General features: G+C 39.5%; 1 protein-coding gene across 1 annotated transcript in view; it reads right to left on the bottom strand.

Annotated features, from left to right (window-relative positions):
- plg (plasminogen) overlaps positions 1 to 25,426 on the bottom strand; it is a 186,876-nt gene that overhangs the window by 16,004 nt on the left and 145,446 nt on the right. The window contains exons 16-17 of the mRNA XM_002938570.5: positions 14,365 to 14,505; positions 3,186 to 3,292 (exon numbers count right to left, since the gene is read on the bottom strand). Of these exons, the coding sequence (XP_002938616.2) occupies positions 3,186 to 3,292; positions 14,365 to 14,505 (248 nt within the window). The remainder of the gene's footprint in view (positions 1 to 3,185; positions 3,293 to 14,364; positions 14,506 to 25,426) is intronic.

The following is a 25,426-nucleotide window of genomic DNA, read 5'->3' as shown; positions in this document are numbered from 1 at the left end:
GGGTGCTTGCAAAAAACATGTATAAAGCAAGACAGTGAGCCGCACACACAGGGACTTAGTTAGAAGACAAAAAATTTTTTTATTAATGAAAAAAATCCAACGTTTCAAGCACTAACTGTGCTCTTCCTCCGGGACAAACCAAAAGACAGTGTAAACATCACCCCCCATATATACCCCACCACAACAAAAAGGGCGCCAAAAAGAGTATCAGTAACCATGGTAACCAATGTAAATAAACTGTGCCGGTACATGTAGTAAAACACAAATGGTAAGTAGAGAAAAAGAGAATTCAGAATAACAGAGCATGGTGAAACAGAAATAAACATGACTTGTACGATGTACATATGGCTAACAGCAATATCAGTGGTCAGGGAAATATGCATATAGTGCGGATCGCTAGTCTACCAAATAAAAAAATGGAGAGAAACAAAGACAAACAAAAGTACAAAAATGAAAGAAAAAGGAAGCAAATCGGGCAACTGCAGTAAAAGGGAATACAGCCGAAAGTAACTAAGCTTAGCAATACTTACAAGGGAGAGAGAGTGTTTGTCAGATCGAGTTACATCCAGAGCAGAAGCGCTGGAGCTCATAGTGTAACGAACGGGCAGAGGGTGATGTCATCATACAGAGCCTAGTGTAACTCCGTTGCCATAGAAACGCCCAGTAGCTGAAAAAGTTATAGGAGCCTGCACAGCTACCAGAGAGGTAGCAGATTATACTAATGATGTCGTTCCACTGGGGTAATACAAAATGTTACCAGTGGAATGCAGAAAATGAGGCTAAGAGCACGAGACAAACGTAACAAATAATAAAGTGAAAATAAGAATGAAAAAATTATAACAGAAATGAAAAAATTGGAAATAAAGTAAGACAAAAAAATTAGACCAATGAGTGAAGCTAGGCAAAGGGTTACAGAAAAGATACAGGAGTCACAGAAAATTAAGGCAGTAGTAGGGAAAATGGAAAATAGACAGGGCCAATTGTCAGCTCAAGAGACATGCTGTGTAGGGACACTAAAGGAGTGCATGAATACGGAAAAAGCCCCCGCAGGGAGCTCAAGGTAAAGGCATCAGCTGGATTAGCACCCTATAGAGTGCTGTATAACATATTGACTGGCACCAGGGGTATTGTTTGCCCCACATTGAGTAACAAGTTATGCTGTGTCAGGCATGTATAGTGCCAAAAACAGCAATACCCGTACTGTTGTATGTGCCCAATATTAAAAGAGTGTATAAATTCAGCAACAATGCAGGCACTCAGAGAGCTCTCCGAGACGCCACAAGTGTCACCACCGGCGCTGCTTTACGGCTTCCAAACCATTTCAGGTCTTGGATAACACCACTGTGGGAGCCCCCTGCAGCCCTACGGACACTGTTCCAAGCACTGTCGATATTATCAGTCTCACACCAGCATTCATAACATTCTGTAGTTGGGGCCCGAAGGACCTATGTTTCAAAAACGGCAAGGCTGTAACAATATAAATGGCCATATAGAATAAACTAGAGGACAAACAAATAGAAAGTAAAAGATGTAGAGTAAAGAATACTACAGGTAATAAATGAAGCGCAAGAAACCTGACACACTAGGGACAAAAGAATGTCCATGGCATTAATAGGACATACAGGAAGGTACGGATCCATTAGGCATATGGTAATGGATAAATTATATCAATCTTCAGTTTTGAGGCTATGTGATCAGATTGAATATATGACAAAAGCAGCTCTCTCCCAAGGGACTAGCTTTACCATAAGCTGTATTAGTAGTACGAGACAAAAGAAGCGTGGCAAAGCCTACACAGACAGGGGTGTGTGGACTGCAGTGACAGATTTACAGGCAAAATTAACAAACAAAACTCAATGGTAAATAGTAAACGTAAAAAGTATATAGTGGTGTGACTAAAGAATGCAAAGAAACCAAAAGCAAACTAAAGAAAGGAGAGGAAAAACAGGACAAATTAATAAATGTAAAAAGGTTCAATCTGGACATACCTAAGTATGACCAGGAAAGTACACTAAGGTAAAAATATGAACCAGCCGTAGGAGCGGAGAAAAAGCAGCAAATCAAGAGGTTAAAGATACGAAACATGCAAAGCGTACAAAGACCAAATGGTTGTAAGCTAATAGTTGTTAGGGTCAAGGATAATCACACATATATAGGAGACATAGTGCAAACGGAAAAGAACCTAACATAACATACTGTAGGTAGAAAGTAACCAGAGAACAATCAGATACAAATTGATAACGGAAGCATCTCGTTAAGTCGTCTTGGATTAACAGTGTCAAGTTTGTAAATCCATCTGGATTCAAGTTTCAGCAGGCCCAAGTCTCTATTCCCCCCTCTTCTGGGATTCGGAATATGGTCAATGAGCATATGCCTAAACTGGGGTAAAGAATGTTTGGCAGACAAAAAATGTTTTGCAATGGGTTGTTCGGCTTTTCCAGACGCTAAAGCTGATCGAATAGCACAGCGGTTATTGTTCATTCTATCTCTGTAGGGTGTAATGGCCTTCCCTACATATGCCAAGCCACAAGGGCACCATGCCATGTATACCACGTAGTCACTGGTACAAGTCAGCCTGTGTCGAATCCTGAAAGGTTGGCCAGTATGAGGATGTCTAAATGTGGTACCCTGGACCATTCCACTGCAGGTTTGACAACCCGTGCATTTGAAACATCCTGGTTTTTGCATGCGACGCAACCAAGTGGTGGGTGGCGCCGTAGGTTTCAAGTCTTTGATCATGAGCATGTCTCCCAGCCATATGTACATCGTATAAGTCGTGTTTATTTCTGTTTCACCATGCTCTGTTATTCTGAATTCTCTTTTTCTCTACTCACCATTTGTGTTTTACTACATGTACCGGCACAGTGTATTTACATTGGTTACCATGGTTACTGATACTCTTTTTGGCGCCCTTTTTGTTGTGGTGGGGTATATATGGGGGGTGAGGTTTACACTGTCTTTTGGTTTGTCCCTGAGGAAGAGCACAGTTGGTGCTCGAAACGTTGGATTTTTTTCATTAATGAAAACTAAGTCCCTGTGTGTGCGGCTCACTGTCTTGCTTTATATATATATATATATACACGTTTTGCAAATATAGACTATATATATTATTTAGTCAATAGCAATATATAGTTTCTGCTATTGTTCTTTATTATTTAATTACCAGTTAGTTTCTCTTCTCATACCTTGTGTTTCACCCCATCCAGTTACATAACATTCTGATCTGTCGGGTACAACATAGTTAACCGGTGGTAAACAAACTGGAAGAACTTCATCTGATATCAACGCTGGACTGAAATAAACACAAAATACAATTATTTTTGCATCAGAAATTTACATTGAATAGATTTCATATGAGAGGAATATGATACATTTCTTTTAGCAAAAACCTGTAGTTCATAGTTACATAGTTACATAGTTACCAAGGGTTGAAAAAAGACCAGAGTCCATCAAGTTCAACCCATCCAAGTAAACCCAGCACACACAACCCACACCCACCAATCCATACACCCACATACACAAACCACACATACAACCACTGTAGATATGTAGATGTAACTGTAGATATTAGTATCACAATAGCCTTGGATATTCTGATTGTTCAAGAACTCATCTAGGCCCCTCTTAAAGGCATTAACAGAATCTGCCATTACCACATCTCTAGGAAGGGCATTCCACAACCTCACTGCCCTCACCGTGAAAAACCACCTACGCTGCTTCAAATGGAAGCTCCGTTCCTCTAATCTAAAGGGGTGACCTCTGGTGCGTTGATTGTTTTTATGGGAAAAAAGAACATCCCCCATCTGCCTATAATCCCCTCTAATGTACTTGTACAGAGTAATCATGTCCCCTCGCAAGCGCCTCTTTTCCAGAGAAAACAACCCCAACCTCGACAGTCTAACCTCATAGTTATGCACTGCAGGTACTTATATCATCTTACAGTATATACCAATAAAGTCTGAGGAAGAAAAAAAAGGACATTTCTGTTTTAAAAGCTAAGACCAAGCCCAAAATAATCTATACAAATAAGAGTCAAAGAGAGCCAAAACCTAAGAAATTGAAATCCACAATAAAGTAAGTTTTTCTCCAGCTTGCAGGAATAATTACCTCTGTTTTTCCAGGGTTCCCTTGATACTAATTTTCTAAACTGAGAGTTTGCAAGTTTAGTGAGTCTAGTAAAGGCACAAAGAATACCTAGGAAATGCATGTAACAGGTGCCGTTTGTACATTTTGTCTAAAAAAATCCATTCTGTATACAAAAAAACAATCCCCAGTACACAGAATGAATGTGTGGTAATATACACTGGTAAAAAAATAAACAACATATTTCTATTGAAGAATGAGAACAAAATCAATTTGTGCACAAAAGGATATCATTATATTATAAACTCCATTCTGTAAATTTTAACAAGCATTCTGTCCCACAAATGCATAACATCCATATAACAGAACCAGTTATGTGTTATGTAAAACATAACTTTGACAAAATATATAATGGTGTAACTGACTAGCATATCCCAAGATAGATGCTTGTGACAAAAAGCAAGAGTCTATTGCACAGAATTCATTCTATAAACAAAATGAATGCTCGGTTCCACAAAACTGATAGAAATCCATTCTGTGAAACAACACTGTCAGTCAAATTCCTGAACCAATAAAAAGCAAGCATATTAATTATCCAATAATTTGCAGATTTTAATTGGAGTCTATTTACTGGTCTTTCCACTGTTTTAATTGGTCTATAAAGTGTTGACAAACACAGAAGGATTTGTTTGTAGGATTTATTTAAGAAGATGAAAAACTGCCAGCTCTGACCCACATGGCTGCATTATCCCTAGTGCTGAGGATACTGTCTGGCCTGCTATAGAGGGCACCCTCTAATGTGTGCAGGTTTTTAACCAGAAGGTCTTACAAATGGATGAGAAATATATTGCTGTACTGATGCTGTGGCACAACACTGATATAATGATGTTTCTAGGGATTTTGTGTCTGATAATGAGCTTTAAAAGAAACAAAACAAAAAGCATTAATATGATAACTTAGGTGACTTGCTATTTCTATTATCTCCCAGCCTAACCTATCATTATAATAGGCCTAATATCCCATCATTAACATACAACACGTTAATAAAATACAATATCTTAATTGCATCATATTAAACCCCCTGTAATGTTAGCAGCTACTTATGGGTAAGGAGCCCCTCGGTACAATATACCAAACAGATATTTATAGTAGCAATGTGTCTCAAATAATGTATATGTGAGACACTTAGAAATACATACATGTGTACAGTACAAATCATCTAACATAAGCTCCTCCCTCCAAGGATACCGGCTGATTCACATCATTACACTACAACATGAAATTGCATAACTGTACATAATTTCCCTACCGTAGTTAGACTCTAATATTTGGTTTCCTAATATTATTATGTAATATCTTAATGGTTACCTTATAGCAGTCTCTTAATATTTTGTTTATCTATAGTTCAACTACTACATTACAAAGCCAAAGGGAAAAAACCCAATGTGCCCCACCAAGCCACAGGAACTTTGGGCGCTCCACCCCTACCCCCAATAGCAGCTGCAAGGAGGAACAAGGGGGTATGCAGTGTGCATTGTCCACAGGGTGGGGGTGGAGGCTGGCAGCTGTGGAGAAGTTGGCAACTGAGGTGAGGGGCTCCTGGGGTTGCAGCCCTGGTGGACCCTGGACACCCCAGTCCAACACCACATAGACATATAATACATCATATAAATAAATGCTGATCCCTCTGAAGTACCAATATATAAATGACCCCTTTTGTTTGCACATAGTACTCAGGATTGCTGAATTGTGTTGCTACATTATTTATGTTGTAGTTGAACAACAACTAACTAGGATACTGCTACACATCATATCACTATACAAACAGCTTGTATGAAGTGGTTTGAAACACATGGCTACACGTATTATGTAGTTGAACAATAGCTAAGCACATTATTAAGAGAGTGCTATCAGCTAACTGGTGCAATATTAGGAGAACAGACATTGGAGTCTTACAACCATCTCCAAAGCTTATTAAGGTCACTACTACAGTGGGGGAATTATGTAAACTTGTGCAACTTAATATTGAAGGTAAAGATGTGACTCAGCTGGTAGCCTTGGTGGAGGAGCTTGTGTTATATGGGTCTTTGTTCACTGGTGTATATATAAGTGTCTTACATATACTGGGTTACATTACTACCATAAATATCTGCTTGGTATATTATACTATACCAAGGGGCCCTCACAGTGGTTATTCTGCTATATTAGGGTTTTTGGTTTTTTTTTTTTTTAAATATTGCAATTAATGTCTTGTGTTTTATTGACTTGTTAGGGGTAGGGTTGCTACCTGGCCAGTATTTTGTGGATTTACACAATCCACATAAACATCATTAGATCGGTTCTGTGCCACCAAATCAGTACAGCATTACATTTCTCTTCCATCTGTAAGATATTCCATTTAAGAAACTGTAGTCTTTAACAGTTGCCCTTTTAAGAGTGTTTGTTCGTTCTTTGTTAATGGTTATTGCTATGCAGCACAGCAGACATAAGGGGGTGCCCTCTATAGCAGGCCACACATTATCTATGCACTACGGATGATGCAGCCATGTGGAGCAGAGCTGGCAGCTTTTCATCTTTTTATCTTGTTAAATAAATCCTACAAATAAAATCCATCTCTGTGTGTGGGGTGGGGATTAGCAATTTATAGAACCAATTCAAACAGTGGAAAGAAAGGCCAGTAAATGGACTTCAATGAAAACCTGCATGTTATTGGGTAATGAATATACTTGCTTCTTATTGGTTTGGTAATTTGACTAACTGTGTTGTTTCCCAGAATGGATATTTTATCAGTTTTGTGTAACAGAGTATTAATTTTGTTGATAGAATAAATTCTGTGCTGTAGAATCTTCCCTTTTGTCACAAGCATCTATTTTATAGTGAAAATCTAGCTTGGAATATGCTAGTCAGTTACACCATTATATATTTTGTTATTTTATTGTAAGTTTTGTTTTACATAATTCATTCTGAAAATAACGTTACTCATAACTGGTTCTGCTTTATGGATATTATACATTTGTGAGACAGAATGCTTGTTAAAATTTGTAATATTTTGTAATATAATTATATACTTTTTTGTACAAAATTGATTTTGTTCTCAGAAATATGTCTTTTGTATATTTTTTACCAGTGTATATGGCCACACATTTATTCTGTGTACTCTGGATTGTTTTTTGTATGCAGAATGTATTTTTGTAAACAAAATGTGCTTGGGACAAATGGCACCTCATATGTAATAAATATTTTCTGTTAGATCATCCTACAGTAAATCGGGAAAACTGGGGATTGGTAATCCAACCTAAGATACATTTTTGCATCACATACAGTCAGGAGGCCTACAATGTGTTTGGACGTATTGGAGGGTCTTATTACAGGATCCCATTTTGGGAAAGGTTCTTGATAAGACAGAGAGGCTGAAATATAGGATCATGGATCAAGTGTCTCTGGGGAGAAGCTTTAGAAGGGTTTTTTCCAAGCAGTTAGGCAGGTTATATAGGCACAAATGGTTAAACTTGATAAACATGTGTCCTCTTTATACCTATGTTACTTACTGTGTTCAATTCAAATACGTTGAATTTTCAATAGCTGAAGTGATCTCCAGGTCAGTTTGTATGCACACACTTTCTGCATTCCTCTAAAAAGCATATTTTCCTTAAGCTCCCCCAAAGAAATATCATTACTAGCTGTCCAGAATCTTCTTTTGTTAGAAAGAATTTTCAAGACTCTTTCACATAAATTATCTGCAAATATAGGTAGACGTCCTGACGTAGCTTCCAGTGTGTTCAGTAAGTACTCCTCAACAGGTAGCAGTCCCCGTGCTGGCTGTATACCTTACAAATACGATTCCAAGAACCCGGAGAGTACACTTATTTGTAGTGAAGCAGTGTAAATTTTATTGAGACATCTTTGAGCACTACATGTTTCGGCTAAACAGCCTTCCTCAGGTTCATCCTGCACCCGAGGAAGGCTGTTTAGCCGAAACATGTAGTGCTCAAAGATGTCTCAATAAAATTTACACTGCTTCACTACAAATAAGTGTACTCTCTGGGTTCTTGGAATCGTACTTTCACATAAATTATCCACAGAAACCAGAAAATCTGCATGTCCATGACAATGGACAATGCCAATGGTATTAACATTGAAGAAGAAATATGGATATTGAAAGAAAGGTTTTGTGTTTCTGCCATTAAGATTTAACTTTTATTTTAATACCATTAAAAATAGCCATCATAAATACTCAAAATATCAATTAATTATAAATTGGTTAAAAAACCACTTGACCAACACAGGTCATAATAGAAATGATTTCATAATATGTACACTGTAACAATCGGACTAATCAGCAAGTGTATCCAATTTCCTATAGGTTTTTATGCTATCAGAATCATGAATTATTACTTTAGTAAGCGCTAATTAGTCCTAAAGAAGAAGGTGCAAATATGGGGAGAATGGGGGAAAACGAGAGAATCACCCAGGGGAGATAAAGACGTCATAAACACTCACCCACAAAATTATCCCAACCTATTAACTCGTTCTTAGTGGGAATGGAGAGAGTTAAAAACTATATACTTTATTAGTAATATTCAGATACTGGGTAGCGGTTCTCATAAGTACAACACATATGCACAGAGTATGTATAGCGCGCTCACTGTCGGTACCCTCGCTAGTTGTACTCAGCTCCCAAAGCTATGTCCACAATAAGTATTTGGTAACCGCCGCCATCATTGGCTGACATGCTCGAGTACCTCAAGTTATCACATTTACAGTGTTAAGAACAAGTGCGCCCGAACCATTAGCCCCGCAGACCCAACAGCGTTCTTCATGTAAGGCCCGTACCGGCGCCCACCCGCTCATATGCAAAGCCCTGTGCATAGGCTGAGCGCTCCGTTAAATTACGGGACAGTCGCTCCTTGCCTCGCACTCCCGCCACCCAATCTGTTAAATGAACAGACCTCCCCCAGGACCTGAAGCGGCTATCGTAACCGCATACCTCTCAGACAGGAAAAGCCTGTACTTGAGGACAACCTCTCTCCGTGTCCCCCACCTCCCCTGCAACCTTCAATGCCCGCCCAACGCGTTTCGTCACGATCACGTGACTTCTTCAGGGGATATCTATGGTTCAACTACTTTGCTATTAGCTGTATATATACTCTATGTCCGAGATCGCCATCTATTGGCCAAAATCCAGATTTATTGTCTAAATTCTACAACGGAGTTTTTATATATAATACTCTAAAATTCTATCTATATTAGCAGGGGGAAAATAGAGCAGGGGAAAAAGAAAAGGAAAAGAGGAAAAAAGGAAAAAACATACATACTCGGATGGTGAATGGTCCCAATAGGGAGATCATAGTCATACAGGCTATTATCTTTTCCGTATGAAGGGGGTAAATGTAAAGCCCTCATTCAAACCTAGCGGAGCTCTTGATTTTAATCTTTGAATCCACTCACATTCTTTTTTCAGCAACAGATTATTGATGTCTCCCTTCCTTGGTCCCAATTTCACCTTTTCAATGCCAAAGAAAGATATGGCAGTCACATCCGAGCGATGGAAATCCCTTATGTGTCTGGCAAGTGGAGTTTCCATCTTATTATTGATAGTGCCAATATGCTCTAAGACCCTCTTACGCAATTCCCTAAAGGTCTTTCCCACGTATAACATGGGACAGCTACACATGCCCACATATATTACTTCCGCAGTGCGGCAGTTAATAAACTGCCTAATTTCAAATTTAATCTGGGAGCCAGGTCTCTGGAAATATTTCATTGATACCATATACTGGCATGCTTCGCATCTGTGGCACTTATATGATCCCACCGTCGGGGTAAGGAAATGTGATGGTGATTCCCGCCGCTCACTGTAATGACTATGTACCAGGATATCTCCCAAACTAGTAGATCTTCTTGCTACTAAGGATGGTAGGTGGGGTAATATTGGTCCTAAGTCTTGGTCCCCTTTCAAAACACTCCAATGTCTCTGCATAATAGATTTGATACTTTGCCACTGGTTATTATATGTGCCAACGCACCTAATATCAGATTGTTTTGTTTCCATATTTGGAGCCTTATTGGCGAAAATAAGAGTTTGACGATCCGATTCAAGTGCCCTCTTATATGCCCTCTTGAGCCAGCGTTTTGGGTAACCTCTTTGGATGAATCTATTCCGTAGATCAATTGCTTTGATCTTAAAATCATCCAGATCCGAGCAATTTCTGAGTAATCTTAAATATTGTCCCACTGGTATCCCTCTTTTCAATGGTATAGGGTGAAAGCTGGAGAAGTGTAAGAGACTATTAGTGGAAGTTGGTTTGCGATAAATTGTAGTAGAGATTAATCCTTGTGAGGTTACTGCTAAACTAAGATCCCCACCCTTGCATAGTGCCCCTGGTATACACTCATCTCAACAAACACAGGTGGTTAACTTATCCTCTTTTAAACTGAACAATAACCATATCGAACTTTTACAGAGAGGCCTCAATTTTGTCCCGAATAAGGACATGAATAAATTTGAGTGGATAAAAGATATTAACCTTTTTGCCAGGAAATTAGCATTGTTTAAGTTCTTTAAGAATAAAGAGGATAAGGAAATGCGGAAATTGGGCCTAACTCGAGATGATTTACCGACATTGAGGGTACTTGAGGCATTACAAAATGACAATGATGTCGACCTGAGAGGGGTGTTGAGCCCATATAAAAAGCAAAGTGATTTTACACCTAACATTGCATCCTATTCACATATAGACGCATTTGTTAATTTGGTCACCTCAGAAATTGAGAATTTAAAAATTACAAGAGGCACCGGCAACCTCTCACCAGGTTTGACCACGGCCTTAGAGGAGTTAAAAAACTGTGAACATATAGTGATTAAACCGGCCGATAAAGGGGGAAATGTGGTTTTGATGGAGAAATTGGAGTATAAAGCAATGGTGTCTGATTTACTTATGGATCGAAACAGTTATGAAGTTCTGAGCACTGATCCCACGACCACTTACCTGGCCAGTTTGAAGCTGCTGCTTGAAAAAGGCAAATATGCAGGAGTTATCTCTAAGAAGGATTTTCTTTTTATGTTTCATGAACATCGATCGCGACGTTTTATTGTTTGCCTAAAGTTCATAAACAAACCGTTAAACCTAAGGGACGTCCAATTGTCTCAGGAAATGGTTCATTAACAGAGAATGCGAGTAAATTCATTGATCTGTATTTGGCACCATGTGTCCTGGAGTTGCCTTCCTACTTGAAGCATACCAAGGACATTATTCAAAAATTACAAGGGGTTAAAGTAGATTCGTCCTGTCATTTGATAAGTATTGACGTAGAGGCGTTATACACAAGTATCCCACACAACCTGGGTCTAGTAGGGAGTAAATATTTCCTTACAAACAAATATGATAGAGAGAAAACGAATTTCCTTATTGACCTTCTACATTTTGTTCTCACGCATAATTACTTCCTTTTCGATGGGAGATACTACCATCAGATTACGGGAACCGCAATGGGGAGTTCTTGTGCCCCCAGCTATGCGAATGTGTACTTAGGTTGGTGGGAGGAAATATGTACCCTTAATTCTGCAGAAAACCCCTTTCTCCATAAGATTTTGTTATGGAAAAGATATATGGACGATATTTTGATTGTTTGGCAGGGAAATAAAAATGAGTTTGACAGTATGCTTTCTCAGTTTAACAAGAATGATTTTGGCCTATTTTTCACCAGTGATTTTGGCAGTAAATGTTTACCTTTCTTGGATCTTAGTTTAGCAGTAACCTCACAAGGATTAATCTCTACTACAATTTATTGCAAACCAACTTCCACTAATAGTCTCTTACACTTCTCCAGCTTTCACCCTATACCATTGAAAAGAGGGATACCAGTGGGACAATATTTAAGATTACTCAGAAATTGCTCGGATCTGGATGATTTTAAGATCAAAGCAATTGATCTACGGAATAGATTCATCCAAAGAGGTTACCCAAAACGCTGGCTCAAGAGGGCATATAAGAGGGCACTTGAATCGGATCGTCAAACTCTTATTTTCGTCAATAAGGCTCCAAATATGGAAACAAAACAATCTGATATTAGGTGCGTTGGCACATATAATAACCAGTGGCAAAGTATCAAATCTATTATGCAGAGACATTGGAGTGTTTTGAAAGGGGACCGAGACTTAGGACCAATATTACCCCACCTACCATCCTTAGTAGCAAGAAGATCTACTAGTTTGGGAGATATCCTGGTACATAGTCATTACAGTGAGCGGCGGGAATCACCATCACATTTCCTTACCCCGACGGTGGGATCATATAAGTGCCACAGATGCGAAGCATGCCAGTATATGGTATCAATGAAATATTTCCAGAGACCTGGCTCCCAGATTAAATTTGAAATTAGGCAGTTTATTAACTGCCGCACTGCGGGAGTAATATATGTGGGCATGTGTAGCTGTCCCATGTTATACGTGGGAAAGACCTTTAGGGAATTGCGTAAGAGGGTCTTAGAGCATATTGGCACTATCAATAATAAGAAGGAAACTCCACTTGCCAGACACATAAGGGATTTCCATCGCTCGGATGTGACTGCCATATCTTTCTTTGGCATTGAAAAGGTGAAATTGGGACCAAGGAAGGGAGACATCAATAATCTGTTGCTGAAAAAAGAATGTGAGTGGATTCATAGATTAAAATCAAGAGCTCCGCTAGGTTTGAATGAGGGCTTTACATTTACCCCCTTCATACGGAAAAGATAATAGCCTGTATGACTATGATCTCCCTATTGGGACCATTCACCATCCGAGTATGTATGTTTTTTCCTTTTTTCTTCTTTTCCTTTTCTTTTTCCCCTGCTCTATTTTCCCCCTGCTCTATTTTCCCCCCGCTAATATAGATAGAATTTTAGAGTATTATATATAAAAACTCTGTTGTAGAATTTAGACAATAAATCTGGATTTTGGCCAATAGATGGCGATCTCGGACATAGAGTATATATATACAGCTAATAGCAAAGTAGTTGAACCATAGATATCCCCTGAAGAAGTCACGTGATCGTGACGAAACGCGTTGGGCGGGCATTGAAGGTTGCAGGGGAGGTGGGGGACACGGAGAGAGTTTGTCCTCAAGTACAGGCTTTTCCTGTCTGAGAGGTATGCGGTTACGATAGCCGCTTCAGGTCCTGGGGGAGGTCTGTTCATTTAACAGATTGGGTGGCGGGAGTGCGAGGCAAGGAGCGACTGTCCCGTAATTAAAGGGAGCGCTCAGCCTATGCACAGGGCTTTGCATATGAGCGGGTGGGCGCCAGTACGGGCCTTACATGAAGAACGCTGTTGGGTCTGCGGGGCTAATGGTTCGGGCGCACTTGTTCTAAACGCTGTAAATGTGATAACGTGAGGTACTCGAGCATGTCAGCCAATGATGGCGGCGGTTACCAAATACTTATTGTGGACATAGCTTTGGGAGCTGAGTACAACTAGCGAGGGTACCGACAGTGAGCGCGCTATACATACTCTGTGCATATGTGTTGTACTTATGAGAACCGCTACCCAGTATCTGAATATTACTAATAAAGTATATAGTTTTTAACTCTCTCCATTCCCACTAAGAACGAGTTCATAGGTTGGGATAATTTTGTGGGTGAGTGTTTATGACGTCTTTATCTCCCCTGGGTGATTCTCTCGTTTTCCCCCATTCTCCGCATATTTGCACCTTCTTCTTTAGGACTAATTAGCGCTTACTAAAGTAATAATTAATTATTCTGATAGCATAAAAACCTATAGGAAATTGGATACACTTGCTGATTAGTCCGATTGTTACAGTGTACATATTATGAAATAATTTCTACTATGACCTGTGTTGGTCAAGTGGTTTTTTAACCAAATTAATTGATATTTTGAGTGTTTATGATGGCTATTTTTAATGGTATTAAAATAAAAGTTACATCTTAATGGCAGAAACACAAAACCTTTCTATGTGTTGCGATTTCAGGAAATTAGGTGGAAAACACCTTGTGTATGCCAAACCTGGGAAATAACTTTATTGATTAAGCACACGTTTTCTTTCCCCTCGTTTTTGCGTATTTACAATGGATATTGAAAGACCTGTATTTTTTCCTTGAAAAGGTTGAAAAAAATGCACACCCTCTGTAGAGTAGTAGGTTATGCTATTGGAAAAGACAAAAGGAAACACTATGCCCTTAACATGTACAATTAGTTGATTACCATTATTGTTGATTGTTCATTACCAATATTACCATATTGTTGTTGCAACACAGACAAATATGAAATGAGTTAAATGGTACCTTGTTAGTTTCAACAAAGCAATATCTGCATTTGAAGGCTCCTTGAAAAATTTCTCAATTTGTCTCACTTGCTTAGATGCCTCATTGCCACTTTCCTTATGGATTCCAAAATGTACTCTGTACGCAGATGGTCTATTTGATCTGGTAAAGAAAAGGGTAAAGAGATCTAAACGGATAATAATATGTATAGCAAACACTGTTCAATTTGCAATGTTCATTCAAAACTTACAACTTGGGACCTGGGGTTTGCTAGATAAGGGATCTTTCTGTAATTTGGATCACATACCCTAAGTCTAAAAAAATGTAATTATAAAACTAGAAAGGGAAGTTTGATAACAAACTTCATGTTGATTTAAAAACGTGAAGTCACTGAATGAAATCTGATCTGTTGTTGGCTCCGCCCACTTTTTCTAACCTTGGATCACAGTTATATAGTAAAAACCACTGTGCAAAGTTTAGGGACCCTGGTTTTAATAGTGTCTGAATGGCAGCAATTTAAATTTCTCCACTGAAAGTGAATGAGTGACATCTGATTGGCTGTTGGTGCCCCCGCCCACTTTTTAAAACCTGGAACTGCAGTTACTCAGTGACTAACTCTGCAAAGTTTAGGGACCCTAGGATTAATAGTTAAAGAACAGCAGCAGTTTAAATTTAAACCAATAAAAGTCAATAGGTAAATTGTGAATGGTGGTTGGTTGGTGTGCCCACTTTTTCTAACCTTGAGTTGAAGTCACCCAGTGACAAACAGTGGGCACCCTGGCATAAATAGTGTGAGAATGACAGCATTTTACATTTAAAATTATAAAATTCAATGGATAAAATCTGATTGGCTGTTAGTGGCCCAACCCATACTTTGAACTTTTTTGAACTGCAAAATTTGGGGACTCAGGTATAAAAATTGTGGGACTGACAGCATTTTACACTTCACCATTGAAAGAAAATAGGTTTAATGTGAGTGACTGTTGATGTCTCCACCCACTTTTTCCAACTTTGAACAGCAAATACCCAGTGACTAACTTTGGAAAGCTTAACAACCCTGGAATTAATACTTAAATAATGGCATCAATTTAAATATAAACCAATGAAATTTAATTGGTGGAAATGGATTGGTTGTTGGTGGCTCCGTCCTCTTTTTCTAACCCTGAATACATAGTTAGCCAGTGACTGACTGTGCAAAGTTTGGGAACCCTGACATAAATAGTGTGAGAAAGTATTTTAAATTTAAGCTAAAAAATTCAATAGGTTAAGTCTGATTGTCTGTTGGTGTCTCTACCCTCTTTTTAAAACCTAAAAATTCAGTCCCCTAGTGACCCTGGTGTTAATAGTGTTAGAATGGCAGCAGGTTGGGAACACTGGCAACAAACTAATAAAATTCAATAGGTGAAATTTGATTGGCTGTTGGTGGCTCCGCCCAATTTTTCTAACCTTGAATTACTGTTACCTGGTGCCTAACTCTGCAAAGTTTGGGGACCCTGGTGATATTACTGTAAGAATGGTAGCAGGTTGAATTTCCACCAAGTCAAAAGGTAAAATCTGATTGGCTGTTCATAGCTCCACCCACTTTTGGGCATCCAACAATCATCATATTTTCATTCAGACTGACCCCATGACTATGTGATTCAAGTTTGGGGAGTGTAGCCTCCAAGCTGTAAGATTGGCAGCAGTTTCGATTTACCCATAAAAATCAATGGGGTTGATTCACTAAAGTGCGTTAAAACAAGTGCTATTTATAGCATGCGTTAAAAATGTTATTGTGTCTTATTTTTCACAACTTAACGCACGATTCACTTGCGTTAATTTAGATGCGATGCTGTTTGCGTTATTTATGTCGCGAAGACTATTTTCGTGCGGCTATTTAACACACGCAATATGCAACAATGCATGCGACAATACTTTAGCGAATCGCGTGTTTTCTTCGCTTCAATTTTAATGCAAAAAAGCATGCGATAACGCTTAGCGACCTTTAGTGAATCAACCCTAATGGGTGAAATTTGATTGGCTGTTGTTGGCCCCTCCCACTTTGGGTCATTCAACAAATGTTGTTGTTTTATTCCAGGTGACTCCATGATTATGTTATTCAAGTTTGGGGGGTGCAGCTTTAAAGTTGTAAGAGTGGCAGCAGTTTGAAAATCTTCCCTGTCAAATTGGGGTGTTCAGAGCGGCGCCACAAAAAGACGGGGGTCGTTATCGCTTAGCAAAGCACAAGCAACCTGCAATAGGGCGAGTCTGGGTGTTGTACCCCTAAAACTGTAGGAGGCGCGAAGAAGAAGATTAAGAAGATTATTAGTATTGTAATTAATGATGTTGGGTTTTTAAACCTAACATAATAAACCCAATAGGCTTCTGTCACTAGTATGGATTTACATTGTATGCTAGTTTAGTACAAGGTTCTGTTTTATTAAAACAGAGAAAAAAGCTTCTCTAATTTCAAAATTATGGGTACAAAATTATAGTTGTAGAGATTTTTTGAGGAAGTACAGAGGAAATATTTAATATAAGATTCAAATGTGAAAAAAAGCTTTTAGGTTATTTTAGGTGTGTTTAGTAATCCATAAGGAAGGAAGGGCTTTTTAGAGCTATTCGTTTTATAATATGAGATGATTGAACATTCTTTAAGACTTCAAAGAGATCAAAAAAGACAAGTCAAAGGGGTTGAAAGTGAAAGAATAGTTGTTGTTTTTTTAATTTTATTTTTATAACCAAGATGAAGTGTTAGTATCTAGGAAATGATAGGCTGATAGCAGTCTATAACCGTATTTAAACTCCAAGAATTATAGCATTGCCTTTTTTTTTTTGTTGTTGTTGAAATTACATTTCTAAATAGCCTTATTAACAAATTTAACCTGGTTAACCTGGAGTTGGGGACATAAAATTTTATATTGTTTAGTGTAATGCTTAGGGGGTTATGTAATAAAAGAAACTACGAGGCAGATTTACTAAAACTAACATTTCTCATTTTTAATTTTAAAGTTCGAATAAACTAATTTCCACCAAAGTCTTACTAAAAAGTCTGAACTAAAAAAGTCTGCGTGGAAAAGTTGCATAGAAGTCAGGAAAATCCTGTATTTTTAAACTTGTTGCATGAAAACTTTTTTGAATTGTCGCACAAAAAAACAAAACCATCTAAAGTTTTGAAGGAAAGATGGATCCTCCAGGGAAGGATCTTGGTAAGTCTTAAGCTGGCCATACACGTGGCGATCTGACGATGTTTCGTGCGACCATCGGTCGCACGAAACATCGTCAGATCCGCCACACACACCATTCAGGGCTGAATCGGCAGGTAAGGAGGTAGAAACAATAGGATTTCTACCTCCTTCTGCCGATTCAGCGTTGAAGGGAGATTTTGGTCAGGCGCCTTCTATGGCGCCCGATCAAAATTTTCAAACTGGTCCGATCAGCGAGTCGGCCGATATCAGCAGCTTCCTGCGATATCGGTCGACTCGCCGACATACCATACACGCACCGAATATAGTACGAAACGAGGTTTCGTAGGATATTATCGGTGCGTGTATGGCCACCTTTAGCTGGCAAATTGTTGGATTAGGATTTTTAGCTGTTTGGACATATAGTAAATCTTGGAAAAGTCACAACTTTTTTTTACACAACTTTTAGTGCTAAAAAAACAAATCGGAAAAAAAATCTGACAGTTAGTAAATGGCCCCCTTAGTTTGCCCGGGAGCAGTAACCCATAGCAACCATTCAGCAGGAAGCATTTACTGGTCACCTGTTTCAAAGCAAACATCTTATTGGTTGCTATGGGTTTCTGCTCCTGGGTGAACTTAGTGCCTTTTACTACATATGGTGGTAGAATGTAAAATTTGATGAGAAGTGGCTGCAAAGTAAGTTTCTTTGAGAATATCAGTAGTAATGGATTCAGACCAATTTAATGCAGGTTTAAGTTAAGGAAGTTAAGTACCAATGTCACTGTTAAGTATTAAAGGGGACCTGTTGTCCAGGCATAAAAAGTTGTATAATAAAGACCTTTTCAAACCCTTTTTTTTTTTTTTAAGAAAAACATGTATTTCTTAGTTGTCAATCATATATTGCCTTTCCCACCTCTATGCCTAAGGCACAGCACTTTAGCATTCATTTTTGCATTTCCTTCATGACACACTCACATGCCCCTCCCTCTTCACTGTCTATAACTGTGTGGCCTGTACATGTGCATCAAATCCTCCTTTCTAGCGCATACACTTGATTTTGGGATGTTGCTGTTTCCACAAAATGGGAACTGCCTGCACACTGTAATGGTGGATGCCAAAAGAATGATGGGAAATAATTTATATAGTGTAACCCTATTTTGGCTACGGTTGTACTTTTAACACGCAATCACCTGCGTGTGGCGCTACAGGAGCCCTGAGCCCCCGCTTATTATGGGGGACAGGTGTAATATAAATGAATGGCGTGCCTCCACCCAGGGTAGGTATAGGTAGAACTATATGTCTCCTCCCTGGGAAAACTCTATGAGGTCCTCCTTGGACCTGGACTCCCAGCAACTCCCGGTACCTTGCCCCTCCCTTGGGGTAGCTGGGATACCTCCAACCAACGGGTTGGGCATATTGTGTATTGTGTTTAATATCCATAGTATATATATAGTATATAATATATAGTATCCAGCCTATGATTAAGTACCCTATTGGTATGAAACGCGTAAGGCTATTTGCTTTTACATATGGATAAAATAAAATTTATACTTTTTTAATTTAACTATTTTCTACTGGCTGCATTTATCTACTTTTTGCAACAAATAATTCGGAGTGCCTGCCTATCTTCATATTTGATTCCCAACGGGTTGGGCACTCTGGTCAGTCCACACTCCGACTGACGAACCCTCCTGGGTCACCTTGCGGCCGGGCATCCTCCTCTGGCCAACACAGGATCTCCCTGCTGTCTGATGCAGCTGTCATCTTTGCTGGCAAAAGCTACCAGTAACAGTGCACACGCTTTCTCTCACACTGACTCACACTGCTCCAAAATGGCCGCTGCGACGTCACTCCTTAAGTCACGCCCAGGCCTCTTGGCGCACTTTCTCACTGATCCAGTCGGTCGCTCCACGCAAATTGGGCGGCACCAATACAAACACTGGTTACACCCCTCTCTCTCACGCTTCTTCTTGCGTGCCTTCCCGGTCCCTTTGGCGCCAACAGCCCTGCAACCCAATTGGCTAGGAGCCTTTCCTCACTCCTCTCGCGCCAAAATCCCTCTTGGATGTGGATCAGGGTGGCCCAAACTTTAACACGGACGGAAGGAAGGGTGTAGCACTCACACACGGCCTCAGTTCCCTTAGGGCCCTTTCTGCTTAATGATTCCTGCTCTCATCTCAGCAGTGCCTCCAAATGTAACCCTATTTTGGCTACGGTTGTACTTTTAACACGCAATCACCTGCGTGTGGTGCTACAGGAGCCCTGAGCCCCCGCTTATTATGGGGGACAGGTGTAATATAAATGAATGGCGTGCCTCCACCCAGGGTAGGTATAGGTAAAACTATATGTCTCCTCCCTGGGAAAACTCTATGAGGTCCTCCTTGGACCCGGACTCCCAGCAACTCCCGGTACCTTGCCCCTCCCTTGGGGTAGCTGCTTACCAGGCAGTTGAGGATCCTCAGTATATGAACCACCAAGACACTGGTTAAAATGGTGAACCAGATGAACTTGTTTATTGATGCAGGCAGAACACTTCAGAGGTTGTCACACAGACGGCTCAAGTCACACACTCTCTCTTTGGGCTACACCCGGTACTCCCGCCGGATGCTTCCACCTAGGAACTCACCCCGGTCCACGCGCAGGGCCCCTTCACTGGGAACACTCCCAGGTGCTGACTTGGCTCCTCTTACTACACACTACAGGCCCTTAACTCCAGCCATGAGTGCTGGGAGGTCTTAACCCCTCTCTCTCCTGTTGGGGCTATCACTGCCCGTTCTCTCTAGCCTGCCTGTCACTCCTAGAGTGACCTGTTACAGTACCTCCTGTACTAGAACACAAGCCTGTTATACGCTTCTTTACAAGAAGCAGTCCCAGGACGAAGACCTGCTGAAACTGGGAGTCATTCCCTTTTAAACTTTTAGCACAGCGACATCTAGTGGTGGCTGTTAACTTGCAGGGAAACTCCCTTTTCACACATAAACACCCAGGACCACCTTTAGGTGTCCAAATCTCATAAGGCCACCCTCATGGTGCCTGTCTAAAGGGGAACTAATCCTGGAGGGGCCCAATTCTTTGGGGTCCCTACAATAGTGTGAGTGATGTTTATTCCAATACATCAGGCAGCCATTCCTCTGAGCTACCATGACTCTTGGCCTCTGACAAGCAATGGTCGGAAGGCGCTAGACATGTACTAATTTATCCTACTCCCCTAGTCCGTGCCCTTGTCCCCCCGCTGCCTGCTTCTCTGTTACTTCCCTCCTACCTGTCTTCAACGCAGCCGAAGACAGGCATGCATGCACGCCCGAGAGGGGGTGGGGGCGGCGGCAAGGAGGCTGGCTGGGTTGACTAGGGCAACATGGCCTAGTACTGATTGTGACAGCCTGGGTGCCGGATGCAAGCATATGAGAAGTTTTGCGTCAAATTCTGCTTGGTATGACTGTGACAGGTCTGTGTTCTGAAAAGAAGGGCACACACTGAAATTAGAAGAGTTATCTGATGTTTCTCTAGTTAAACTGAATTTCTATGGTGTAGAGTAGTAATGAGCGAATCTGTCCCATTTTGCTTCGGCGAAAAATTTGCGAATCTTTGAAAAGATTTGCGAAATGGTGAAAATGACACACATCAAAAAAATTTGGAGCACATGTCCAAAAAAATTGTCGTGCACGTTATTTTTTCAAGCATCTGACAATTTCTTTGGATGCGGATAGTCCACTTCAATGTACTAGAAGTGGTCAGGTTGATTCAGGTTGCACAATTCAAGTGTACACAGTACCCATAGTTCTACAATTAATAGCTTGTTTGATATTATAGTCCTTAGATATTATAGTACATTATATTATAGTATTATAATATATAATATATATAGTAGATATTATAGTCCTTAGTTTCTCTAGTTAGCATTAAGCAGAACAACATAACACTTTTCTTAGAGTTATAGTTTTATTCCTGACTATATCCTGACTATATTTAGCAGTTTTAAAATGTCTACTATAAATTGCAGAAGAGCTTAGAACAGCGCTCTGAGCAATTTTACAATCATTTGTTTCCAGGGTTTTGATAGGGACCTTAGACTGAAAGCTCCACTGGGACACAAATTGATGTAAATAATTTATAATCTCTGAAAAACACTGTGAAAATGTGTTGCCACTATATAAACAGCAGAATATAAATAAATGAATGTATGTGACAGCAGACACTTACTGAGATATATTTGTGTATATAGGCATACATTTCCATTAGGCTCCATACCAGTTTTTGAAACCAGATATATAATTTATGTATTAGAGCAGTGATCCCCAACCAGTGGCTTATGAGCAATATGTTGCTCACCAGTCCCTTTGACATTGTTCCCAGTGGCCTCAAAGAAGGTGCCCATTTTTAAACCTCTTGGCAATTTTTGGAAGCACAAAGAAACAGTTTTCCAAGTGGAGCCTCCTGCAGGCCAGCAGTCCACATGGGGGCTACCAAATAGACAATCACACCCCTTATTTAGCATTCACAAGTGTGCGAAGTGTGACGTGTCACTCATCAACACTTTTTACATCTGTGTGGCTCAGGAGTAAAAAAGGCTGGGCATCCCAGTATTAGAGTGTATAAATAGTGTATAATATAATAGTGTATAAATAGAGTGTATAAATACAGAGTATAAGAATATGCATATATGTGCACTGAGGTTCATTTGAAGGTGTTTAACTTAAAGAACTTTGGTCTTTTTCAACCCAAGTTAACTATGTAATTATGTTAGGGGCTTGCTAGGTTTTAACAATAACGTGCCTGCAGTTTTAATATTTTAATGGATAGATCACAGGTGCTGAGGGTCAGTAACTGTGTTTCTAATACTTTTATATTAAAGGACAAGGCAACTCAAAATATAATTTTTTGCCTAATAAAAGAAACTAAAATTCTAAGCAGCTTTGCAATATACATTTATTACAAGTTTGTAATGGTTTTTGAGTTATTTGTATTTATAATTGCTATTAGAAGCAGTGCTTGCCTGTCCTTTTCTATCCTCTGCCCTGGTGGCTCAGACTGTTGAAACAATGTAACACTAGCCAGCAGACAGAACAGGAGTTCAGCAAATGCTGCTTTCAATAGCAATTACATTTACAAATAACGTTTAAAGCGCTACAAATTTTTAATTATTTCATATTGGAAAGTTGCTTAGAATTATTTTTTATTTCATTATGCAAAACATTATTTTTGGGGTTGACATGCCTTTTGGAGCTCCGGATGTGTACTCAGTCCCCTGCTTAACACTCTCTACACCCACAATTGTGTGGCTACTGTATATCTGATTCTAACATCATTGTAAAATTTGTTGATGACACAGTGGTGATGGGCTTCATTTCCAATAATAATGAATCAGCTTATATGAAGGAGGTGGAGAACCTAGCATTGTTGTTTAATAAGAATGGTCTTTATCTGAATGTCAATAAAACTAAGGAGCTAGTGGTAGACTAACTACTAGTGATGGGCGAAATGTTTCACCAGGCATGGATTCGCTGAGAATTTCCGCGTTTCGCCATGGGCGGATTGTTTCGCGAAATGGATGAAAAAGTTCACAGCGGAAAAATTTGACTCACGTCCAAAAATTTTCACCGGCGTCAAAAAAGAATAGTCGCGGGCATCAAAAGAATAGCCATGCAACAAAATAATAGCCGCGGGCGACAAAAGAATAGCCGTGCAACAAAACAATAGCCGCAGGTGACAAAAAATAGCCACGCAACAAAAGAATAGCCGCGGGCGACAAAAGAATAGCCGTGGGCGACAATTTTTTTTGCTGCACAACTTTTTCGCTGTTTCGCAAATTTTTAACCGTTTGCGGATCTTTTGAAAGATTTGCGAATTTTTCGGCGAAACGGAACAGATTCGCTCATCACTACAAATTACTATTCCACTCATCATTGTCTGAACATATTTGTATTTAGCCAAAGAAGGCCAGGCAGTGTCTCTATCATTTAGCACTTAGATTGTAAGCTCTATGGGGCAGGATCCTCCTTCCTACTGTGTCTCACACCACATGGCACTTCTGAGATTTTAAGGTCTTTTTATTTTGGAGCAGTGGTTTGGAAATAGCTGTGTACAAGATCGTAATGTCTTACATAGAGTGGTACGTGCTGCACAACGATGTATAAGATTACCATTGCATTACCGTCAGAGCAATTAGAATTATTAAAGATATAACTCATTCTTGTAATAATCTGTTTAAGTTGCTGAAGTCAGGAAGACATTTTATGACAAGTTTTTATCCCCAGGCTATAAGGTTTTTAAATCAGGATATGCCCTCGTTTTCAATATTTGATAGTGATAAATTATGTATTATGTTATATGTTAGTTGCTTACTGCTTAGTAATATGTATTGTTTCACATAATATACACATGCGCTTCCCCGAAAAATTCACGAAACTGCTGAAAAATTCTCAAAACGGCACTAAACGCATCTAACACATGACTTTTTTGACGTAACTGCAAATTTTTGCTGCAGTTTCATGAAAAATTTGTCAATGGCAAAATGCAGAATTTTGCAACAAATCCATTCCTGGTGAAAAAAGACACTCATTACTAGTTTTCTGGAATATAGCTGGTTTATTTCTGATTTGGATGGTCATTTTTGCACATTAGCACAATGCACATTTCAGCTGCTTATTAACAGGGAATATTTGCACATTTAATATTGTTTGTACAATGTCTTAGCTGCTTGTTATAGTAGGATTTTTTTGGTAGGAATTTCGCACATTTAGGGACCGATTCACTAAAGGTCGATAACGCTTATTGCATGCTTTTTTTGAGTTAAAAAGCTCGCAATAAATAAGTACCGATTCATCAAAGTCATTTTGTATGTGTTAATCTGCGTATCATATGGCCAAAAAAACACATCATCCCAAAGCGTTATTTCTAACGCATTTCGTTAATTAGTGAATAGAAATAGTACACCTACTTGGAGTAGGTTGTACTTTAAGAAAATTGCAGTCGTATATTTTGCAAGTATGTGTTGGCCCTAGAGTGAGGCATCCTCCAGTTTATAGGGAAATGGTAATTGTCTGAACAGTAGTTTCCAGAAAGTAATGGTTATGTGCGTAATATCGTGCGCTAATATCGCACTTGGCAAAATATATCATGCGCTGCAGGAAATAACGCATGTGGCAAGAAATAACAAGAAAATCACTCATGGCGAGTTAAATAACACAAAGAACATCGCTTCTTAATTATGACACGTCCTTTTAGTGAATCGAGCATTAAGTCGCAAAAAATACGAAGCAATACAATTTTTAACGCATGCTATAAATAGTGCTCGTTTTAACGACCTTTAGTGAATCAGCCCCTTAATATTGTTAGCACAATGCACTTAGCTGCTTACTATAGTAGGCAGCTATGCTCTGTTACAATGGTAAAATAATAATATAAAAATAATATAATCACTATGTTAGTATGCACTGTTTAATTACAATGCATTATTAGCCGTTAATATTTATTTTTTCTTATTTTCTTTCATATTTTTCTTTTAATAGTCTTGGGTACATTTCACTACATGTTGTACTTGTATAACTGTATATGTGACATATAAAACACCTCAGACTGTAGGAACAGTGCCAGTATTGTATCACTGTATGCACTGCCTGCCCTATGCTGCCTGTGTGAATGGCACACAGGCAGTTAAGGGCAGGCAGAGTATGGCACACACAGGTGGCGTAGGGCAGGAAGAGTATGGAACATACAGGCAGCATAGGGCAGGCACAGTATGGCACACACAGCAGCACAGGGCAGGCAGAGTATGGCACACATAGGCAGCATAGGCCAGGCAGAGTATGGCATATACAGCATCATAGGGCAGGCAGAGTATGGCACACACAGGCATCATAGGGCAGGCAGAATATGGGACACACAGGCATCAAAGGGCAGGCAAAGTATGGCACCAACAG

Source organism: Xenopus tropicalis, chromosome 5 (genome assembly GCF_000004195.4).
Source record: "Xenopus tropicalis strain Nigerian chromosome 5, UCB_Xtro_10.0, whole genome shotgun sequence".
Taxonomy (NCBI): domain Eukaryota; kingdom Metazoa; phylum Chordata; class Amphibia; order Anura; family Pipidae; genus Xenopus; species Xenopus tropicalis.
This window is presented reverse-complemented; position numbering and strand designations above follow the sequence as displayed.